A 22,670-nucleotide genomic window follows, 5' to 3' on the forward strand; every position below is an offset into this window, starting at 1 on the left:
AAGTGAGGTTCTTTAATGACTTGTCAGGCAATTCCCCAGACTTAAACCCTATTGAGAACCTCTGGTCAATAGTGAAATGAAGTTTACTGGGCAAGGATATCATTTCCATCATATTGCTGGAGGCTGCTCCACATGAGGCATGGAATAATATACTTCCCCAAACCCTAAAGAATTTGTGAGTCTTCCTACACGGCTGAGGGACGGGATGTGTTTGTGTTTTGGTACGTGTATGGGGGAGGGGAGGCATAATGCCGTGACTAGCACTGTATGTCACACCACATCTATGTCACACGACAGGCAGGTTACTCACGTCTCACACCCCATGTATGTCACATGACAGGCAGGCTACTCCCGTCTCACACCCCATTTATGTCACATGACAGGGCAGGTTACCCCCGTCTCACACCCCATGTATGTCATATGACAGGCAGGTTACTCCCGTCTCACACCCCATGCATGTCACATGACAGGCAGGTTACTCCCGTCTCACACCCCATGCATGTCACATGACAGGCAGGTTACTCCCGTCTCACACCCTATGTATGTCACATGATAGGCAGGTTACTCCCGTCTCACACGCCATGTATGTCACATGACAGGCAGGTTACCCCCTACTCTCACCCCATGTATGTCACATGACAGGCAGGTTACTCCCGTCTCACACCCCATGTATGTCACATGACAGGCAGGTTGCTCCCGCCTCACACCCCATGTATGTCACATGACAGGCAGGTTACCCCCGTCTCACACCCCATGTATGTCACATGACAGGCAGGTTACCCCCGTCTCACACCCCATGTATGTCACATGACAGGCAGGTTACCCCCGTCTCACACCCCATGTATGTCACATGACAGGCAGGTTACTCCTGTCTCACACCCCATGTATGTCACATGACAGGCAGGTTACTCCCGTCTCACACCCAATGTATGTCACATGACAGGCAGGTTACTCCAGTCTCACACCCCATGTATGTCACATGACAGGCAGGTTACTCCCGTCTCACACCCCATGTATGTCACATGACAGGAAGGTTTCTCCAGTCTCACACCCCATGTATGTCACATGACAGGCAGGTTACCCCGCCTCACACCCCATGTATGTCACATGACAGGCAGGTTACCCCGTCTCACACCCCATGTATGTCACATGACAGGCAGGTTACTCCCGTCTCACACCCCATGTGTGTCACATCATAACAGGCAGGTTTCTCAAGTCTCACACCCCATGTATGTCACATGACAGGCAGGTTACTCCCGTCTCACACCCCATGTATGTCATATGACAGGCAGGTTACTCCCGTCTCACACCCCATGTATGTCACATGACAGGCAGGTTACTCCCGTCTCACACCCCATTATGTCACATGACAGGTAGGTTACTCCCGTGTCACACCCCATGTATGTCACTTGACAGGCAGGATACTCCCGTCTCATGCCCCATGTATATCACATGACAGGCAGGTTACTCCCGTCTCACACCCCATGTATATCACATGACAGGCAGATTACTTCCGTCTCACACCTCATGTATGTCACATGACAGGCAGGTTACTTCCGTCTAGCACCCCATGTATGTCACATGACAAACAGGTTACTCCAGTCTAACACCCTATGTATGTCACATGACAGGAAGGTTACCCCCGTCTCACACCCCATGTATGTCACATGACAGGCAGGTTACTTAGTCTCACACCCCATGTATGTCACATGACAGGCAGGTTACTTCCGTCTCACACCCCATGTATGTCACATGACAGGCAGGTTACCCCCGTCTCACACCCCATGTATGTCACATGACAGGCACGTTACTCCTGTCTCACTCCCCATGCATGTCACATGACAGGCAGGTTACTCCCGTCTCACACCCCATGTATGTCACATGACAGGCATGTTACTTCCGTCTCACACCCCTTGTAAGTCACATTAGAGGCAGGTTACTCCCGTCTCACACCCCATGTATGTCACATGACAGGCAGGTTACCCCCGTCTCACACCCCATGTATGTCACATGACAGGCAGGTTACTCCCGTCTCACACCCCATGTATGTCACATGACAGGCAGGTTACTCCCGTCTAACACCCCATGTACGTCACATGAAAGGCAGGTTACTCCCGTCTCACACCCCATGTATGTTACATGACAGGCACGTTACCCCCGTCTAACACCCAATGTATGTCACACGACAGGCAGGTTACTACTGTCTCACACCCCATGTATGTCATATGACAGGCAGGTTACTCCCGTCTCACACTCCATGTATGTCACATGACAGGCAGGTTACTCCCGTCTCAAACCCATGTATGTCACATGACAGGCAGGTTACTCCCGTCTCACACCCCATGTATGTCACATGACAGGCAGGTTACTCCCGTCTCACACCCCATGTATGTCACATGACAGGCAGGTTACTCCAGTCTCACACCCCATGTATATCACATGACAGGCAGGTTACCCCCGTCTCACACCCCATGTATGTCACATGACAGGCAGGTTACTCCAGTCTCACACCCCATGTATGTCACATGACAGGCAGGTTACCCCCGTCTCACACCCCATGTATGTCACATGACAGGCAGGTTACTCCAGTCTCACACCCCATGTATGTCACATGACAGGCAGGTTACTCCCGTCTCACACCCCATGTATGTCACATGACAGGCAGGTTACTCCAGTCTCACACCCCATGTATGTCACATGACAGGCAGGTTACTCCCGTCTCACACCCCATGTATGTCACATGACAGGCAGGTTACTCCCGTCTCACACCCCATGTATGTCACATGACAGGCAGGTTACTCCCGTCTCACACACCATGTATGTCACATGACAGGCAGGTTACTCCCGTCTCACACCCCATGTATGTCACATGACAGGCAGGTTACTCCCGTCTCACACACCATGTATGTCACATGACAGGCAGGTTACTCCCGTCTCACACACCATGTATGTCACATGACAGGCAGGTTACCCCCGTCTCACACACCATGTATGTCACATGACAGGCAGGTTACTCCCGTCTCACACCCCATGTATGTCACATGACAGGCAGGTTACTCCCGTCTCACACACCATGTATGTCACATGACAGGCAGGTTACCCCCGTCTCACACACCATGTATGTCACATGACAGGCAGGTTACTCCCGTCTCACACACCATGTATGTCACATGACAGGCAGGTTACCCCCGTCTCACACCCCATGTATGTCACATGACAGGCAGGTTACTCCCGTCTCACACACCATGTATGTCACATGACAGGCAGGTTACCCCCGTCTCACACACCATGTATGTCACATGACAGGCAGGTTACTCCCGTCTCACACACCATGTATGTCACATGACAGGCAGGTTACCCCCGTCTCACACCCCATGTATGTCACATGACAGGCAGGTTACTCCCGTCTCACACACCATGTATGTCACATGACAGGCAGGTTACTCCCGTCTCACACACCATGTATGTCACATGACAGGCAGGTTACTTCCGTCTCACACCCCATGTATGTCACATGACAGGCAGGTTACTCCCGTCTCGCACACCATGTATGTCACATGACAGGCAGGTTACCCCCGTCTCACACCCCATGTATGTCACATGACAGGCAGGTTACTCCCGTCTCACACACCATGTATGTCACATGACAGGCAGGTTACTTCCGTCTCACACCCCATGTATGTCACATGACAGGCAGGTTACTCCCGTCTCACACACCATGTATGTCACATGACAGGCAGGTTACCCCCGTCTCACACCCCATGTATGTCACATGACAGGCAGGTTACTCCCGTCTCACACACCATGTATGTCACATGACAGGCAGGTTACTCCCGTCTCACACCCCATGTATGTCACATGACAGGCAGGTTACTCCCGTCTCACACACCATGTATGTCACATGACAGGCAGGTTATTCCCGTCTCACACACCATGTATGTCACATGACAGGCAGGTTACCCCCGTCTCACACCCCATGTATGTCACATGACAGGCAGGTTACCCCGTCTCACACCCCATGTATATCACATGACAGGCAGGTTACCCCCGTCTCACACCCCATGTATGTCACATGACAGGCAGGTTACTCCAGTCTCACACCCCATGTATGTCACATGACAGGCAGGTTACCCCCGTCTCACACCCCATGTATGTCACATGACAGGCAGGTTACTCCAGTCTCACACCCCATGTATGTCACATGACAGGCAGGTTACTCCCGTCTCACACCCCATGTATGTCACATGACAGGCAGGTTACTCCAGTCTCACACCCCATGTATGTCACATGACAGGCAGGTTACTCCCGTCTCACACCCCATGTATGTCACATGACAGGCAGGTTACTCCCGTCTCACACCCCATGTATGTCACATGACAGGCAGGTTACTCCCGTCTCACACACCATGTATGTCACATGACAGGCAGGTTACTCCCGTCTCACACCCCATGTATGTCACATGACAGGCAGGTTACTCCCGTCTCACACACCATGTATGTCACATGACAGGCAGGTTACTCCCGTCTCACACACCATGTATGTCACATGACAGGCAGGTTACCCCCGTCTCACACACCATGTATGTCACATGACAGGCAGGTTACTCCCGTCTCACACCCCATGTATGTCACATGACAGGCAGGTTACTCCCGTCTCACACACCATGTATGTCACATGACAGGCAGGTTACCCCCGTCTCACACACCATGTATGTCACATGACAGGCAGGTTACTCCCGTCTCACACACCATGTATGTCACATGACAGGCAGGTTACCCCCGTCTCACACCCCATGTATGTCACATGACAGGCAGGTTACTCCCGTCTCACACACCATGTATGTCACATGACAGGCAGGTTACCCCCGTCTCACACACCATGTATGTCACATGACAGGCAGGTTACTCCCGTCTCACACACCATGTATGTCACATGACAGGCAGGTTACCCCCGTCTCACACCCCATGTATGTCACATGACAGGCAGGTTACTCCCGTCTCACACACCATGTATGTCACATGACAGGCAGGTTACTCCCGTCTCACACACCATGTATGTCACATGACAGGCAGGTTACTTCCGTCTCACACCCCATGTATGTCACATGACAGGCAGGTTACTCCCGTCTCGCACACCATGTATGTCACATGACAGGCAGGTTACCCCCGTCTCACACCCCATGTATGTCACATGACAGGCAGGTTACTCCCGTCTCACACACCATGTATGTCACATGACAGGCAGGTTACTTCCGTCTCACACCCCATGTATGTCACATGACAGGCAGGTTACTCCCGTCTCACACACCATGTATGTCACATGACAGGCAGGTTACCCCCTTCTCACACCCCATGTATGTCACATGACAGGCAGGTTACTCCCGTCTCACACACCATGTATGTCACATGACAGGCAGGTTACTCCCGTCTCACACCCCATGTATGTCACATGACAGGCAGGTTACTCCCGTCTCACACACCATGTATGTCACATGACAGGCAGGTTATTCCCGTCTCACACACCATGTATGTCACATGACAGGCAGGTTACCCCCGTCTCACACACCATGTATGTCACATGACAGGCAGGTTACTCCCGTCTCACACCCCATGTATGTCACTTGACAGGCAGGTTACCCCCGTCTCACACCCCATGTATGTCACATGACAGGCAGGTTACCCCGTCTCACACCCCATGTATGTCACATGACAAGCAGGTTACTCCCGTCTCACACACCATGTATGTCACATGACAGGCAGGTTACTCCCGTCTCACACACCATGTATGTCACATGACAGGCAGGTTACCCCCGTCTCACACACCATGTATGTCACATGACAGGCAGGTTACTCCCGTCTCACACCCCATGTATGTCACATGACAGGCAGGTTACCCCCGTCTCACACCCCATGTATGTCACATGACAGGCAGGTTACCCCCGTCTCACACCCCATATATGTCACATGACAGGCAGGTTACTCCCGTCTCACACCCCATGTATGTCACATGACAGGCAGGTTACTCCCGTCTCACACACCATGTATGTCACATGACAGGCAGGTTACCCCCGTCTCACACCCCATGTATGTCACATGACAGGCAGGTTACCCCCGTCTCACACCCCATGTATGTCACATGACAGGCAGGTTACCCCCGTCTCACACCCCATGTATGTCACATGACAGGCAGGTTACTCCCGTCTCACACCCCATGTATGTCACATGACAGGTAGGTTACTCCCGTCTCACACACCATGTATGTCACATGACAGGCAGGTTACCCCCGTCTCACACACCATGTATGTCACATGACAGCCAGGTTACCCCCGTCTCACACCCCATGTATGTCATATGACAGGCAGGTTACCCCCGTCTCACACCCCATGTATGTCACATGACAGGCAGGTTACTCCCGTCTCACACACCATGTATGTCACATGACAGGCAGGTTACTCCAGTCTCACACCCCATGTATGTCACATGACAGGCAGGTTACCCCCGTCTCACACCCCATGTATGTCACATGACAGGCAGGTTACTCCCGTCTCACACACCATGTATGTCACATGACAGGCAGGTTACTTCCGTCTCACACACCATGTATGTCACATGACAGGCAGGTTACTCCAGTCTCACACCCCATGTATGTTACATGACAGGCAGGTTACCCCCGTCTCACACCCCATGTATGTCACATGACAGGCAGGTTACTCCCGTCTCACACCCCATGTATGTCACATGACAGGCAGGTTACTCCCGTCTCACACACCATGTATGTCACATGACAGGCAGGTTACCCCCGTCTCACACCCCATGTATGTCACATGACAGGCAGGTTACTTCCGTCTCACACCCCATGTATGTCACATGACAGGCAGGTTACCCCCGTCTCACACCCCATGTATGTCACATGACAGGCAGGTTACTCCCGTCTCACACACCATGTATGTCACATGACAGGCAGGTTACCCCCGTCTCACACCCCATGTATGTCACATGACAGGCAGGTTACCCCCGTCTCACACCCCATGTATGTCACTTGACAGGCAGGTTACTTCCGTCTCACACCCCATGTATGTCACATGACAGGCAGGTTACCCCCGTCTCACACCCCATGTATGTCACATGACAGGCAGGTTACTCCCGTCTCACACACCATGTATGTCACATGACAGGCAGGTTACCCCCGTCTCACACCCCATGTATGTCACATGACAGGCAGGTTACCCCCGTCTCACACCCCATGTATGTCACATGACAGGCAGGTTACTTCCGTCTCACACCCCATGTATGTCACATGACAGGCAGGTTACTCCCGTCTCACACCCCATGTATGTCACATGACAGGCAGGTTACTTCCGTCTCACACCCCATGTATGTCACATGACAGGCAGGTTACTCCCGTCTCACACCCCATGTATGTCACATGACAGGCAGGTTACTTCCGTCTCACACCCCATGTATGTCACATGACAGGCAGGTTACTCCCGTCTCACACCCCATGTATGTCACATGACAGGCAGGTTACTTCCGTCTCACACCCCATGTATGTCACATGACAGGCAGGTTACTCCCGTCTCACACACCATGTATGTCACATGACAGGCAGGTTACCCCCGTCTCACACCCCATGTATGTCACATGACAGGCAGGTTACCCCCGTCTCACACCCCATGTATGTCACATGACAGGCAGGTTACCCCCGTCTCACACCCCATGTATGTCACATGACAGGCAGGTTACTCCCGTCTCACACCCCATGTATGTCACATGACAGGCAGGTTACTTCCGTCTCACACCCCATGTATGTCACATGACAGGCAGGTTACCCCCGTCTCACACCCCATGTATGTCACATGACAGGCAGGTTACTCCCGTCTCACACCCCATGTATGTCACATGACAGGCAGGTTACCCCCGTCTCACACCCCATGTATGTCACATGACAGGCAGGTTACCCCCGTCTCACACACCATGTATGTCACATGACAGGCAGGTTACCCCCGTCTCACACCCCATGTATGTCACATGACAGGCAGGTTACCCCCGTCTCACACCCCATGTATGTCACATGACAGGCAGGTTACCCCCGTCTCACACCCCATGTATGTCACATGACAGGCAGGTTACTCCCGTCTCACACCCCATGTATGTCACATGACAGGCAGGTTACTTCCGTCTCACACCCCATGTATGTCACATGACAGGCAGGTTACCCCCGTCTCACACCCCATGTATGTCACATGACAGGCAGGTTACTCCCGTCTCACACTCCATGTATGTCACATGACAGGCAGGTTACCCCCGTCTCACACCCCATGTATGTCACATGACAGGCAGGTTACTCCCGTCTCACACACCATGTATGTCACATGACAGGCAGGTTACCCCCGTCTCGCACCCCATGTATGTCACATGACAGGCAGGTTACCCCCGTCTCACACCCCATGTATGTCACATGACAGGCAGGTTACCCCCGTCTCACACCCCATGTATGTCACATGACAGGCAGGTTACCCCCGTCTCACACCCCATGTATGTCACATGACAGGCAGGTTACCCCCGTCTCACACCCCATGTATGTCACATGACAGGCAGGTTACCCCCGTCTCGCACCCCATGTATGTCACATGACAGGCAGGTTACCCCCGTCTCACACCCCATGTATGTCACATGACAGGCAGGTTACCCCGTCTCACACCCCATGTATGTCACATGACAGACAGGTTACCTCCGTCTCACACCCCATGTATGTCACATGACAGGCAGGTTACCCCCGTCTTACACCCCATGTATGTCACATGACAGGCAGGTTACCCCCGTCTCACACCCCATGTATGTCACATGACAGACAGGTTACCCCCGTCTCACACCCCATGTATGTCACATGACAGACAGGTTACCCCCGTCTCACACCCCATGTATGTCACATGACAGGCAGGTTACCCCCGTCTCACACCCCATGTATGTCACATGACAGGCAGGTTACTCCCGTCTCACACCCCATGTATGTCACATGACAGGCAGGTTACCCCCGTCTCACACCCCATGTATGTCACATGACAGGCAGGTTACCCCCGTCTCACACACCATGTATGTCACATGACAGGCAGGTTACCCCCGTCTCACACCCCATGTATGTCACATGACAGGCAGGTTACCCCCGTCTCACACCCCATGTATGTCACATGACAGGCAGGTTACCCCCGTCTCACACCCCATGTATGTCACATGACAGGCAGGTTACTCCCGTCTCACACCACTTTTACTTAGCCATGTATAACCCTTACTTTTTTTATTATATTTTTATTACTGTAATAACGATAATGATAATACTGCGACTTGTACTAATACTACTGCTATTATTATTATTATTATTATTATTACTACTACTACTACTACTAATAATAATAATAATAACAAAAATAATAAAAGCAAGAAAAGTAATAATAATAATAATAAAAGTAATAATAATTCACCTTAGTCACTTAATATTTAATTATTATTATTATTATTATTATTATTATTCTTGTTAATATTATTATTATTATAATATTATTATTACTACTACTAGTAATATTAATAATAATCAAAATAATAAAAGCAAGAAAAGTAATAATAATAATAATAATAATAATAATGATAATAATAATAAAAATAACAATAATTCACCTTTGTCACATAATATTTAACTTTGTATATTAGTATATTTCGTCAAACTGTGAAGGACTGTGTTAGGAAAAGTGATCAGTCAGAAGCCTATAACACAAGATTACATCACACAGTTACAAAGAGCCTAACATACTGCATTTTATTACAGAGCTTCGAAGACTCTGGCTTGTCAGACCAGTACAAGCTAATAGCCACCAGTTGGGACACTCCAGAGTTGGAGTATGTGGCATTGTTGGAGCACCGAGATCTGCCTATCTTCACCTTTCAGTTCCACCCGGAGAAGAATCTGTTTGAGTGGGCGGTCGACACTCAGCACTCCAGTATTCCTCACACACCAGAAGCTGTGGAAATCGCTCAGAACTTTGCTAACTTTTTCGTTGACCAGGGTGAGTGAGGGTGACGTTTTCGTTAACTATAGAGAATGGGTGCAATGTTTTCGTTAACCAGGGTGAGTGGGTATAACTTTTTCTTAACCAAGGTAAGTGTACCTTCTTTTCGTTGACTAAGGTGAGTATCTGGAAAACATTAGGGACGTGTTTCTATAAGACACCTGCTGTCCCTGTCCTTGTTCACCCATCAGTGTAAAATGGGTGCCTGGGTGTTAGAAGACTGGTGTGGGTCACATCCTAGGTGTTAGTGGACTGGTGTGGGTCGCATCCTGGGACAAAACTGACCTAATTTACGGGAAATGCTCAGCATAAGAAGGGACTTTCTACATAGTAGTATGTCACTGATGTCAGCTATGGTCTGTATATCTTGTACATGTACTGGTAGTAAATAAAGATATTATTATTATATATTACTCTAGTAAATCATTTCAATGGTATAAATTTGGAGTCAACAATAGGCTACCAAACTTTGTTGAATAACCTTACTAGTCATTTGCTCAGGCTATGAGCATCAATAATACTGTAATAACCATCTCTTTACCATTTAACTTTACAACACAGGAAGCAGACATGACGGAAATATATTTATAAATACTTCACAGTGATAAATCAAGTGTATAACGTGGATACAGGCGTCGAGAAGTTTATCTGGTGTCCAGGAGGTTGAGTAAATGTATTGTATTTCTCTGTTTTCTTAATAGTTCTTTTTTTTTTTTATCTATTTCCTCATCTTCATTTTCTGAAAATTATAAGATGAAAAACTTTATAAAGATGGGATGTTTGAATGTGCACGAATGTTGTGCACATGATATGAAAGATGACTGGCAGTGAATGAAAAGCAATTCGATGTCCTAAGCTTAAGCAAAGCAAAGTTGAAGGGGGTCTAGCTGAGCGTGTAGGGTAGTCCCAAGTTGAAGGCAGGGGAGGGGTCCAGCTAAGGGGCAGAGAGTAGGGGAGAATCTCCAACTGAAGGGGGCAAGGCAGGGGAGGCTCCCAAGGGGCAGGGGAAGGGGGTGGGAGGCACAGTGCTGAAGGGCAGGGAGCTCTGGTGCTTGAAGGGGGTAGGGGAGTCAGCTGAACTGGGGCAGGGAGCTCCATTGAAGGAGGTGAGAGTCCAACAACAGAAAAGGGCAGGGGAGCCAGCCAAGGGGCAGGGGAGCCCAGCTGAAGGGGGTAGGGGAGTTTCAGTTGAAGGGGAGGTAGGGGAGTTTCAGTGGGAAGAAATAAATGGGGTTAAGTTAGGAGCACTGAGAGAGCTAAGAAAAGGGTAGCAATAATGTTGAAGAATCAGTTATGGAAGGAGAAGAGGGAATATAAATGTAGAAATTCAAGTTTTTTTTTTATATTTTATTTAAAAAACTTTACAGCTTAATATAAAAAGTTATAAAATGAGTACAGTACGATGCTCAGGCCTACAGAATATACACTGACACAAAATAACAACACATTGTAACTGACAAAATAACAACACATTGTAACTGACAAAATAACAACACATTGTAACTAACACAAAATAACAACACATTGTAACTGACACAAAATAACAACACATTGTAACTGACACAAAATAACAACACATTGTAACTGACACAAAATAACAACACATTGTAACTGACACAAAATAACAACACATTGTAACTGACACAAAATAACAACACATTGTAACTAACACAAAATAACAACACATTGTAACTGACACAAAAGAGGTTACCCATATACACTCGCAAATATTTCCATATAACATACTTAACAATAAAAAATAAAGAAAAAATAGGGTGATCCGGCCCCTAACCTCATTATAAACCTTAGCAAACATAACTTACAGGTGACCACAGTAACAGGGCCAAATATAAATGAAATTATATAAGCATCCATTGAAACGAAACCTTTTAGATTTATATAGTAAACATAACATGACTGACATATGACAAAGGGTCACAACCTTCACATTAGTCAATAAGAGGAATGACCTAAATCATAATCTCATTAAAACAAGTACATGATCTTCCACAACTAACAACCTATACAAGAAAATTGCCTAAAAACATTCATACGTTCCTCACTACAATCCCTCTTTAGTCATTGAAAAAAAAATGAAAATCTTAAGCCTCCACTTATACTTAATAAATATTAATCAGCCTCGTCCACAGGATGAGCACATTATATAAAGTAAAAAGACTAAACCCCATTTGTCAGGGTAATGCGTGAAGGACAAGCACAATATAACAAACAAAATACAAAAGGTGTTTATCCTAACATAAACCGCCTTAACACATTTCATAAATAACAACAACTTAACACCTCAAAACGCGATACACATATCTCGAAACAAAATAACATTAAAAAGAATGGGTATACTTGACCCTATTTCACATAACGTACAGATAACACTCAGTACAAGGGTCAAAATATCAAGTATATAAACCATCCATTGAAACCAAGCCTTTAGGTATATATGTATAGGTTACATAATATTATTGTGACAAAGGTTCAATTCAGTAGAAAGAATGTTCACTATAAAATATATCCGTTAATCACAACCTTCACATTAGTCATATAAACGAATGATCTAAATCATAATTCCGTTAACACAAGTATGTACACTTTTCCAACCCCAGATACAGGAAAATTATCTAAAACATACATACGTTCCCCATTACAAAACTTTAATGAGTCATTACAAATTTATAGCCTTCCATCCCTCATCAACAGGAGGAGCACATATAATGCTAAAATAAAGTCAGTACACTCACTAAACTCCAACACAAAACACAAACAACAAAACAATTTAAAAACCTCTAACTGCGATACGATTATCGCAAATGAAACATGCCCAATAAAGGCTATGAACGTACAATCTACATAGACCCAAAAGCTCCTGTGTGAAGGCTCACTCAGCCCTGTAACAACTTCAGACAGTATTACCCAGGCTGGCTCCTCCTCAGGAAAATTAGTGAATAGAAAAAGAAATAATAACAGACAAACATAAACACTTTATTATATAGAAAATATAAAATATAAAACACTTAAATATGAAATATTAATCCTACATTAAAGAAAATGAAAAATGAAAAATATAAATGATAACTGAATTCAACGCTAATAGGGGTGTCTGGTGTTGGTGACACTGTGTTGTTGAAATCGTAGCCGTTGCTGATGAGGGGGGGGGGTCGCAGGTGTTGGTCCACCACTGGCTAGTTCTTCACAGAGAATCGCGGTGATTTTTATCCCGCTGACAGGAAAGCAGGTTCTTTACCGCTGCAATGATGTGGGGTTACGTCCTGCAATTTCATACAGGTGCACAGGTAGTTCAATACAAAATGGGGACGTCTCCAGGACGTTAGTCCTTCTCCTGTTCTGCTCGTTGATTGACAGGTGACCCTCACTGTCATCCAAGAGTAGTGTTGGGAGCTGTGAGTCGAGTGATTTACTGTTTGACCAGAGCCCCACACGTCACCTTTCGGGGGGGGGGGGGGTGGAAAAGGGAGGGGAAGGGATAGCGGGAGCTAGACTGACCCTACGTTAACAAGCAGCCGGCAATCAAACTATCACTTTAGGGGTGGGGGAGAAAAGGCCGGAAAAACGGGAGCGTGACTCACCCTACCTTAACTAGTAACCGGCAATGAAACTATTGTTACTATATTGCTACTCCTATCTATTGAACTTTTCCCTCACACTCCCCCATACCAAGACTTATAGTCAAGGAGTATAAGAAGAATAGGCGAGGAAAAAGTTCTAACATGTGGAAGTCGCATAAGGCAACAAATCTTCTACTGACTGTCACGATTTAACCAGTCAGAGAAATAATTGGATGAACCATTGATATACACAATATGGAACTTAAAAGCCTGGAGTGCCAATGTCCACCTCAAGAGGCGACTGTTGGTTCCCTTAAAAGTTTCTAGGTATATCAAAGGTTTGTGGTCCGTTTCTAAAATGAATTCTTTTCCCAGCAAATAAAATTTAAGTTTGGAGATACCCCACACAAGGGCTAAACATTCCTTTTCTATTGTAGAGTATCTTGTTTCTGCGGGAAGGAGTTTCCGGCTTAGGAAGCATACAGGGAAGGGAGTACCATCATGGTATTGTAGTAACACCGCACCTAAGCCAGTATTGGAGGCATCAGTTCTCAAACAAAATGTTTTATTAATATCTGGAATCTTAAGTATAGGGTCTTTCGAAAAGATACTTTTAATCTCATTAAACTTATCCCGAGCTACGTCGGAAAGTTCAAGAGGTTCCTTCACAGACTTTTTAAGGAAGTCCGATAAGATGCCTGTAAGATCAGCAAGATTCGGGATAAACCGTGCATAAAAATTTACAGAACCAAGAAAGCTTCGCATGAGCTTCTTGGTTTTGGGGAATTTAAATTCTAATAAAGCTTTGATCTTACTGGGGAGAGGCTGCAGAGAGTTATTAGAAAGTATCAGTCCAAGATATCTAATCTTGTTATACCCAAGGAAGCATTTCTTCGGCTTGGCAGTGAGGCCATGTGAGCGTAACCTACGCAAAACTGATGTTAATGTATGGATATGTTCGCCCCACGTAGATGTCATTACGTAAATGTTATCAAAATAAACTGAAACCTTTGGCATATTACCCAAGACCTTTCTCATCAGTCTCACGTAGGTAGCACAGGCAGTTACCAAACCGAAGGGCATAGTTCTATATTGCATCAGTCCTTGGTGTGTAGGAAAAGCGGTGTACTGCTTAGAAGAAGGATCTAACATTACTTGATAATATGCCTGTGCAATATCAATCTCTGAAAAGAAGGAAGAGTCATAAAATTTGTGTAGATCGCTATCTATTAAGAGCATAGTCTCAGCATCCCACCGAGTTATAGCATTAAGGCCTCTGAAGTCAATAGCAAGTCTATATGAATTATCCTCCTTCTTAACCATGACTACTGGTGAACAATATGAAGATACTGAAGGTTCAATGATCTTTAGTTTTAATAATCTGTCTACCTCTCGGTCAAATGCATCCCTAAGGTGAACTGGAACTGGGTATAATTTCCGTTTGATAGGATTGTCCGTCACTAAGTCAATCTTATGGACTACCGTGGAGGTAACACCTGGAATATCAGTAAAGACGTCTGAAAAGTTACTCACACATTGAAGTAGTTCATGTCTCTTATGGTCATCCAAAGATTCATTAATATTAATGGTGGTTGCGTCCGAGTGGTCAAGAGTCACCAAGTCATGTAGTTCTTCATCATGGTCTAAGTTAGAGGTGTCAATTACGCACACTTTACATTCTTCAGTTGTCTTATCAAGTTCGTGTGGAAAAACTAAGTCAAAGTTATTAAGGCACTTAACCGAATTTCTTCGGTAATATTTCTTAAGGATGTTGATATGATAAAGCTTAGGTTTCCCCTTGACTTCTATGAGGTAGTCAACTTTCCCACAAATTTTTAATACTTTATATGGACCTTTCCATGCTACTAATAATTTATTTGACTTAATAGGCAAAAGTACAAGAACTTCATCTCCTACTTTAAAGCTTCTCCTCTGACTTTTGGAATCAAAATAGGTTTTGTACTGGTCCATTGACAAACTTAAGTTTTTCGAAACTATGTCAGAGGTCTCCTCAAGTTTGGATCTAAGGTCAAGGAGAAACTGGTAAGAAGACTGAACCTCAGCATTTACCTCCTCATTAGTCCATAAGTCATGAAGGATGGGCAATGGGCCTCTGGCCTGTCTACCATACAGAAGTTCAAAAGGTGAAAACCCCAAAGAGTCACTGGGAACTTCCCTCATGACAAACAAAGCACAGGGTAGGTTTAAGGGAGCAAAGTTTCCTTAAAATGGACTTGAGAATCGAATGCTGGCGCTCAATCCTCCCATTACAGCTGGGATGATAGGGTGTGGTGAAGAGAGGCTTCACTCCCAGAAGTTGGTGTAGATGTTGCATTAAGTCAGATGTGAATTGTGTCCCACGGTCAGACAAAATTTCTCTAGGGATGCCCACTCTGGAGAAGATGGACAAAAGGGCTTCAGCCACCTCTGTAGTAGTTATGGTCTTTAAGGGAACGGCTTCAGGGAAACTCGAAGCATAATCAACTAATGTTAATATATATCTATGTCCCCCAGATGAAAGTGGAGATAAAGGACCAACGATGTCAATAGCTACTCTTTCAAACGGTACCGTAAAGATAGGCATTTTGATCATAGGTACTCGCCTGGTACCTCGGGAGGATGACAGTTGGCAAACTTTACACGATCTACAATAGGTAGTGACATCTGAGGACATTTTAGGCCAAAAATAGGTTTCCCTAATTTTATTTAAAGTTTTACGATGCGAGAAATGTCCGGCCACTGGCAGGTCATGAGCCATTTTAAGAACAGTCTGCATTGACTTGGAACAACTAAGATGGAATAGTCTATCTCATCTGAATTTAATTTGAATACTGACTTGTACAAGATACCTTTTATATATTCAAATTTATATGAAAAGTTTTTCCTTTGGATAACTTGATTTTGTTTAGCGGCATTATGGCCATTCTGAAGAGAAGGGCAATTACGTTGTAAATTGGCAAAGGAGTCCTTTGATACATCTAAAGGCTTAAAGTCAGGAAAAATCAAAGGATGTATAGTGGGAGAAGCCTGGGCTTTGGTCTGAACCCTAGTCAAGACATTTATGGTATCGGAGGTGATATCTTCACTTTCATCTAACAAGTGAACCAGTGATCCTACTACCTCGCTTTCGAGAGTAGCATCACTGGTTTTAAATCCCACATGAATCTCACGAGACATTGTCTCATCTGAACTTTCGAGGGGCTTCTCCGACTCTACAGGAAGAGGATCTGAAACACTTATATCCATCTTTGGTGATGAAAGGTCAACCTCAGAAGGAAGAATGGCACCTTTTACATTACCTATTAGTACGGAGCAAGAAGTGATGGGAGCTAGTACGGCTTCAGACCAACCTGTGAACCATTTAGACCTAATGTAACAACGGATGGTAGGAAAATGTCCGTACGGCCCAAGTAGTCTTAAAGTATAGCATAGGAATGAGTTTCTTTAAGGTTAGGGAACAGCTTATCAGAAATGACTATACATGTACATCCAGTGTCTTGTAAAATGGTAGATACATTAAGTCCATTAACTGTTCCTGAACAGAAGGGTGCTTGGTCATTACAGTCTTTAAAACATCTTCCAACTTTTTGGACCTTCTTAGAAGGACAATCTGGACGTTTATGTCCCTTAACACCACACAAATGACAAACAGGAATAAAAGAAGGCATTTTACTTTCCACTAGAGGCTTTGATTTCTTAAGGTCTGATGAACCCTTGCCCTTAGGGTTCGATCCCTTTAGGTCTTTATAGGAATTGTGAGCCTCAGCATACAGGTCAGCAGCCTCAGCAACTTCCTCAGCTTTAACCAGGTTGCGTTCTCTGATGAATGTTCGTATCTGGTGAGGAAGAGCTGTCAGGAACTGGTCAGCAACCATGAAGTCTCGAAGAGATTCATAACTGTGATCAATTCCTTAACTCTCTATCCAAAAGTCGAACAAACGAAAGAGTGTTACCTGTAACTGTTGAAAGTTCTGGCCAGGCTGTAAGGTGGCATACCTGAAATCTTTCCTGTAAGAATTAGTGGTTTTTTGATATGCTTTAACGATTGCCTTCTTTAGTAGGTTATAATTACATATGATATCCTTCGACAAAGTTGCATAGATATTTAAGGCTGTACCAGAAAATAACATTCCTAACCTGGTAGCCCAGGTGTCAGCAGGCCATTCACAGAGGGTAGCGGTATTTTCAAACCTGATAATGTATGAAGTTATGTCTTCCCCCTCTGTGAAGGGAGGTAAATTAGGTGTTGGAATATGTGCACTGACTGCACGTTGTTCCATTACTCCTTCCTCTAATTGTTGTGTAAGAGTTAACTTTTTATTCTCCAATTCAAGGCGAGATTTTTCGAGCTCGCAATCCTTTTCTCTCTCTATTAACTCATGCTCTCTAGCTCTTTCCTCACGTTCTCTAGCTTTTTCCTCAACTTCTCTATCCTTTGCTCTTTCCTCATGTTCTCTTAATTTAACCTGTTCCTCACGTATCTTAGCCTGTTCCTCACGTATCTTAGCCTGTTCCTCACATATCTTAGCCTGTTCCTCACGTTCCCTAGCTCTTTCCTCACGATCAAGTCTATCACGCTCTTTTTGGTCTTCTCGCTCTCTTTCTAACTGTCTTTCTTGGATTTCTCTCTCAATTCTCTCTCTCTCCTTTTTCTCCTGTCTTTCAAGGTTCTCTTTCTCCTTTTTCTCTTCTCTTTCGATTCTTTCTCTCTCCTTTTTTCTTCTCTTTCCCTTTCTAACTGTCTCTCTTCTCTCTCAATTCTCTCTCTTTCAAGTCTTTCCTGGACCTTAGCACTAATGAAAGATTCTAAATTTTTCCCTGTTATTCCTAACTTAATTCCAGCGTTCATCCAAAACTGGTATTCCTCCATGCTTGCAAGAATAACTTAAACTATCAGGGGAAATGAAACGGGTATTAAAGAAAACGGAGGGTTCAATTCCTGCTCCGCTCAAACCGTAAATAAACCAGAGGGCTCGATCCCTGCTTCAATTAAACAATATGTATTAACGAAAACGAAGGGTTCTTTGCCGGCTCCGAGCAAACAGTAAGTAGAATGGGGTCCCTTGACCATCCAATCTTCTCACCAACAAATCAAGAGTGTCCTATGACAGTTCCCTTGATATAATAAAGAGCTCAATGAAACAAGTTGTCACTGGAAAATCTCGGGTCCCTAGAGTCTAATCCTCCAAAGTGTTTCAAGCTCACATGAAAAAGTGGCAGAATTAACTATTATATCCTGCCTGACTTGACTTACAATAAATTGAGACTATAACAATCACCAAATCTTTTAAATACCTGTACCGTAGTCCTACCATAGAAAATGATTACTCATGGCTGGTGGTAACCGTCTGTGGTATGCGGCGTTGAAGTTCCAATGGCCCTGTAACAACTTCAGACAGTATTACCCAGGCTGGCTCCTCCTCAGGAAATTTAGTGAATAGAAAAAGAAATAATAACAGACAAACATAAACACTTTATTATATAGAAAATATAAAATATAAAACACTTAAATATGAAATATTAATCCTACATTAAAGAAAATGAAAAATGAAAAATATAAATGATAACTGAATTCAACGCTAATAGGGGTGTCTGGTGTTGGTGACACTGTGTTGTTGAAATCGTAGCCGTTGCTGATGAGGGGGGGGGGGGTCGCAGGTGTTGGTCCACCACTGGCTAGTTCTTCACAGAGAATCGCCGTGATTATTATCCCGCTGACAGGAAAGCAGGTTCTTTACCGCTGCAATGATGTGGGGTTACGTCCTGCAATTTCATACAGGTGCACAGGTAGTTCAATACAAAATGGGGACGTCTCCAGGACGTTAGTCCTTCTCCTGTTCTGCTCGTTGATTGACAGGTGACCCTCACTGTCATCCAAGAGTAGTGTTGGGAGCTGTGAGTCGAGTGATTTACTGTTTGACCAGAGCCCCACACGTCACCTTTCGGGGGGGGGGTGGAAAAGGGAGGGGAAGGGATAGCGGGAGCTAGACTGACCCTACGTTAACAAGCAGCCGGCAATCAAACTATCACTTTAGGGGTGGGGGAGAAAAGGCGGGAAAAACGGGAGCGTGACTCACCCTACCTTAACTAGTAGCCGGCAATGAAACTATTGTTATTATATTGCTACTCCTATCTATTGAACTTTTCCCTCACATCCTGCAAGGTCTTACACCTATAATCTTAACACCATTCACACTTAATATATTAAGAAGGTCATGACGACCCTGACACATCAAACACAGAATTCTCCATACGTTACTACATAATTACTTGATTTCATCACCTTTGCTTTCCGTGCCCACTTGCATGCTACATACACTTATGCCACACATCTACACCTTCTACACCCACATACACCTCACTCTCACCCCCCCCAGGAGGCGACCCCGCTGTGTCCCCCTGAATTCCCTTTTCTCATCTGTAATCCCCAAACCCCCACCCCTTACTCAGCCCAAGTCGCAGATTTATGAGAAACCCTAATGTTAACATTCTATAACCTTCCGAAAAATCCTTCGCCCACCTCCTCCCATACAGTTCTCTATTACGACACATCGTACGATAAACCGTTACCGCTAGTACCCGCCTCCGCACCTCACCAACCCCCCTCCCCCTCATCACCCACGATATATATATATATATATATATATATATATATATATATATATATATATATATTTTTTTTTTCAACAAGTTGGTCGTCTCCCACCGAGGCAGGGTGACCCAAAAAAAGAAAGAAAATCCCCAAAATCATCATCATTCAACACTTTCACCACACTCACACATTATCACTGCTTTTGCAGAGGTGCTCAGAATACAACAGTTTAGAAGCATATACATATAAAGATACACAACATATCCCTCCAAACTGCCAATATCCCAAACCCCTCCTTTAAAGTGCAGGCATTGTACTTCCCATTTCCAGGACTCAAGTCCGACTATAAGAAAATAACCGATTTCCCTGAATCCCTTCACTAAATATTACCCTGCTCACACTCCAACAGATCGTCAGGTCCCAAGTATCATTCGTCTCCATTCACTCCTATCTAACACACTCATGCACGCTTGCTGGAAGTCCAAGCCCCTCGCCCACAAAACCTCCTTTACCCCCTCTTTCCAACCCTTTCGAGGACGACCCCTACCCCTCTTTCCTTCCCCTATAGATTTATATGCTTTCCATGTCATTCTACTTTGATCCATTCTCTCTAAATGACCAAACCACCTCAACAACCCCTCTTCTGCCCTCTGACTAATGCTTTTATTAACTCCACACCTTCTCCTAATTTCCACACTCCGAATTTTCTGCATAATATTTACACCACACATTGCCCTTAGACAGGACATCTCCACTGCCTCCAACCGTCTCCTCGCTGCTGCATTTACCACCCAAGCTTCACATCCATATAAGAGTGTTGGTACTACTATACTTTCATACATTCCCTTCTTTGCCTCCATAGATAACGTTTTTTGACTCCACATATACCTCAACGCACCACTCACCTTTTTTCCCTCATCAATTCTATGATTAACCTCATCCTTCATAAATCCATCCGCCGACACGTCAACTCCCAAGTATCTGAAAACATTCACTTCTTCCATACTCCTCCTCCCCAATTTGATATCCAATTTTTCTTTATCTAAATCATTTGATACCCTCATCACCTTACTCTTTTCTATGTTCACTTTCAACTTTCTACCTTTACACACATTCTCAAACTCATCCACTAACCTTTGCAATATATATATATATATATATATATATATATATATATATATATATATATATATATATATATATATATATATATATATATATGTATGTATATATATATATATATATATATTCCTATCAGTAAAAAAAAATAAATATGAAAAGATGGGGTGGTAGGGGAAGTGGAATATTCAAACGGCTTCAGGAAGAAATCCAAATATTTTTCCTTGAAGCCTTTTTATCCACTTCTCCGAGGCTATGGGTCCCACAATTTACACCAGAGGTGGACACCAGAAATATATTTATTTATATATATATATATCTATTAAATATATATATATATATATATATATATATATATATATATATATATATATATATAATCCACCATTACATAATCCAAAGCTCTTGTGACACTCTCGTCGAACCCTCCCACATCTAGGCTTAGTGCACGCAGAACAGACACCCCTCGGCCCCCCACCCCATGTACAACCCCACTTAACCAATACCTAACACCCTCCAGTCCCTCACAAAATTATACTGCATGGAACGCCGTCTCATCCCCACCACAGATTCCGCACCTCCCGCCCACAATTGCCCTTCTGGTTCTTAGTACCTCCCCCGACGGTAGTATGCCACGCAGAAAACGATACGTTACCTCCCTCACTCTAGGCTTTAACTTCAGCTTGCTTAACCTATACCAAATACTCTTCCACGCATACATGGGGAACAATCCCTCTACTGGTACAACAACCCTTCCTGCAAGCAACCTAAACAAAACCCCTATTCGAATTTTCCTGGGTTCTCTAACCAACATCGAAGCCCTCAAAACAGTTTCACATTCCCTTAACTCCACACCACCATACAACTTACCCAACCTATCATGTACTTTTTTCAGCTCCCCCCCCCTCACTCCCTCGCACAAAACCTCCCATTTAAGAAACACACATTTAGCCCTCCTTCTCAGATCCATCAACCCCAACCCACCCTGGCACACAGGTAACATTACAACCTCTCCTCCTCAGCCAATCGCACCTTGAACCCCACAAAAAGTTAAACACCCGTCTCAGAATTCCCACAATCGCCGTCTCTGTTATTGGGAACACGGCTGCTACATGCCAAACCTTACTATACAATAATACATTTATTACAATCACTCTTTGCACGAGAGTCAGATGATGAGGTCGCAATGCACCCAGACGCCCCAGAATCCTTTCCATCAATCTATTTGAGTTTTCCTCTCGAGCAGCTTCCAAATCACCCTTATAGGTGATACCACAAATTTTTAAAGACACCGTTTGTTTCCTCACAGCGTTACATCTCC

At 44.9% G+C, this 22,670-nt stretch overlaps 1 protein-coding gene across 2 annotated transcripts in view; it reads left to right on the top strand.

Moving 5' to 3' along the window:
* Positions 1-22,670, top strand: part of LOC128699024 (gamma-glutamyl hydrolase) — a 137,282-nt gene that overhangs the window by 103,150 nt on the left and 11,462 nt on the right. For both annotated transcript variants that reach the window (XM_070090251.1, XM_070090250.1), the window contains one exon: positions 9,820-10,057. In XM_070090251.1, coding sequence (XP_069946352.1) covers positions 9,820-10,057 — 238 coding nt within the window. The remainder of the gene's footprint in view (positions 1-9,819; positions 10,058-22,670) is intronic.

This window comes from Cherax quadricarinatus, chromosome 31 (genome assembly GCF_038502225.1).
Source record: "Cherax quadricarinatus isolate ZL_2023a chromosome 31, ASM3850222v1, whole genome shotgun sequence".
Lineage (NCBI taxonomy): Eukaryota > Metazoa > Arthropoda > Malacostraca > Decapoda > Parastacidae > Cherax > Cherax quadricarinatus.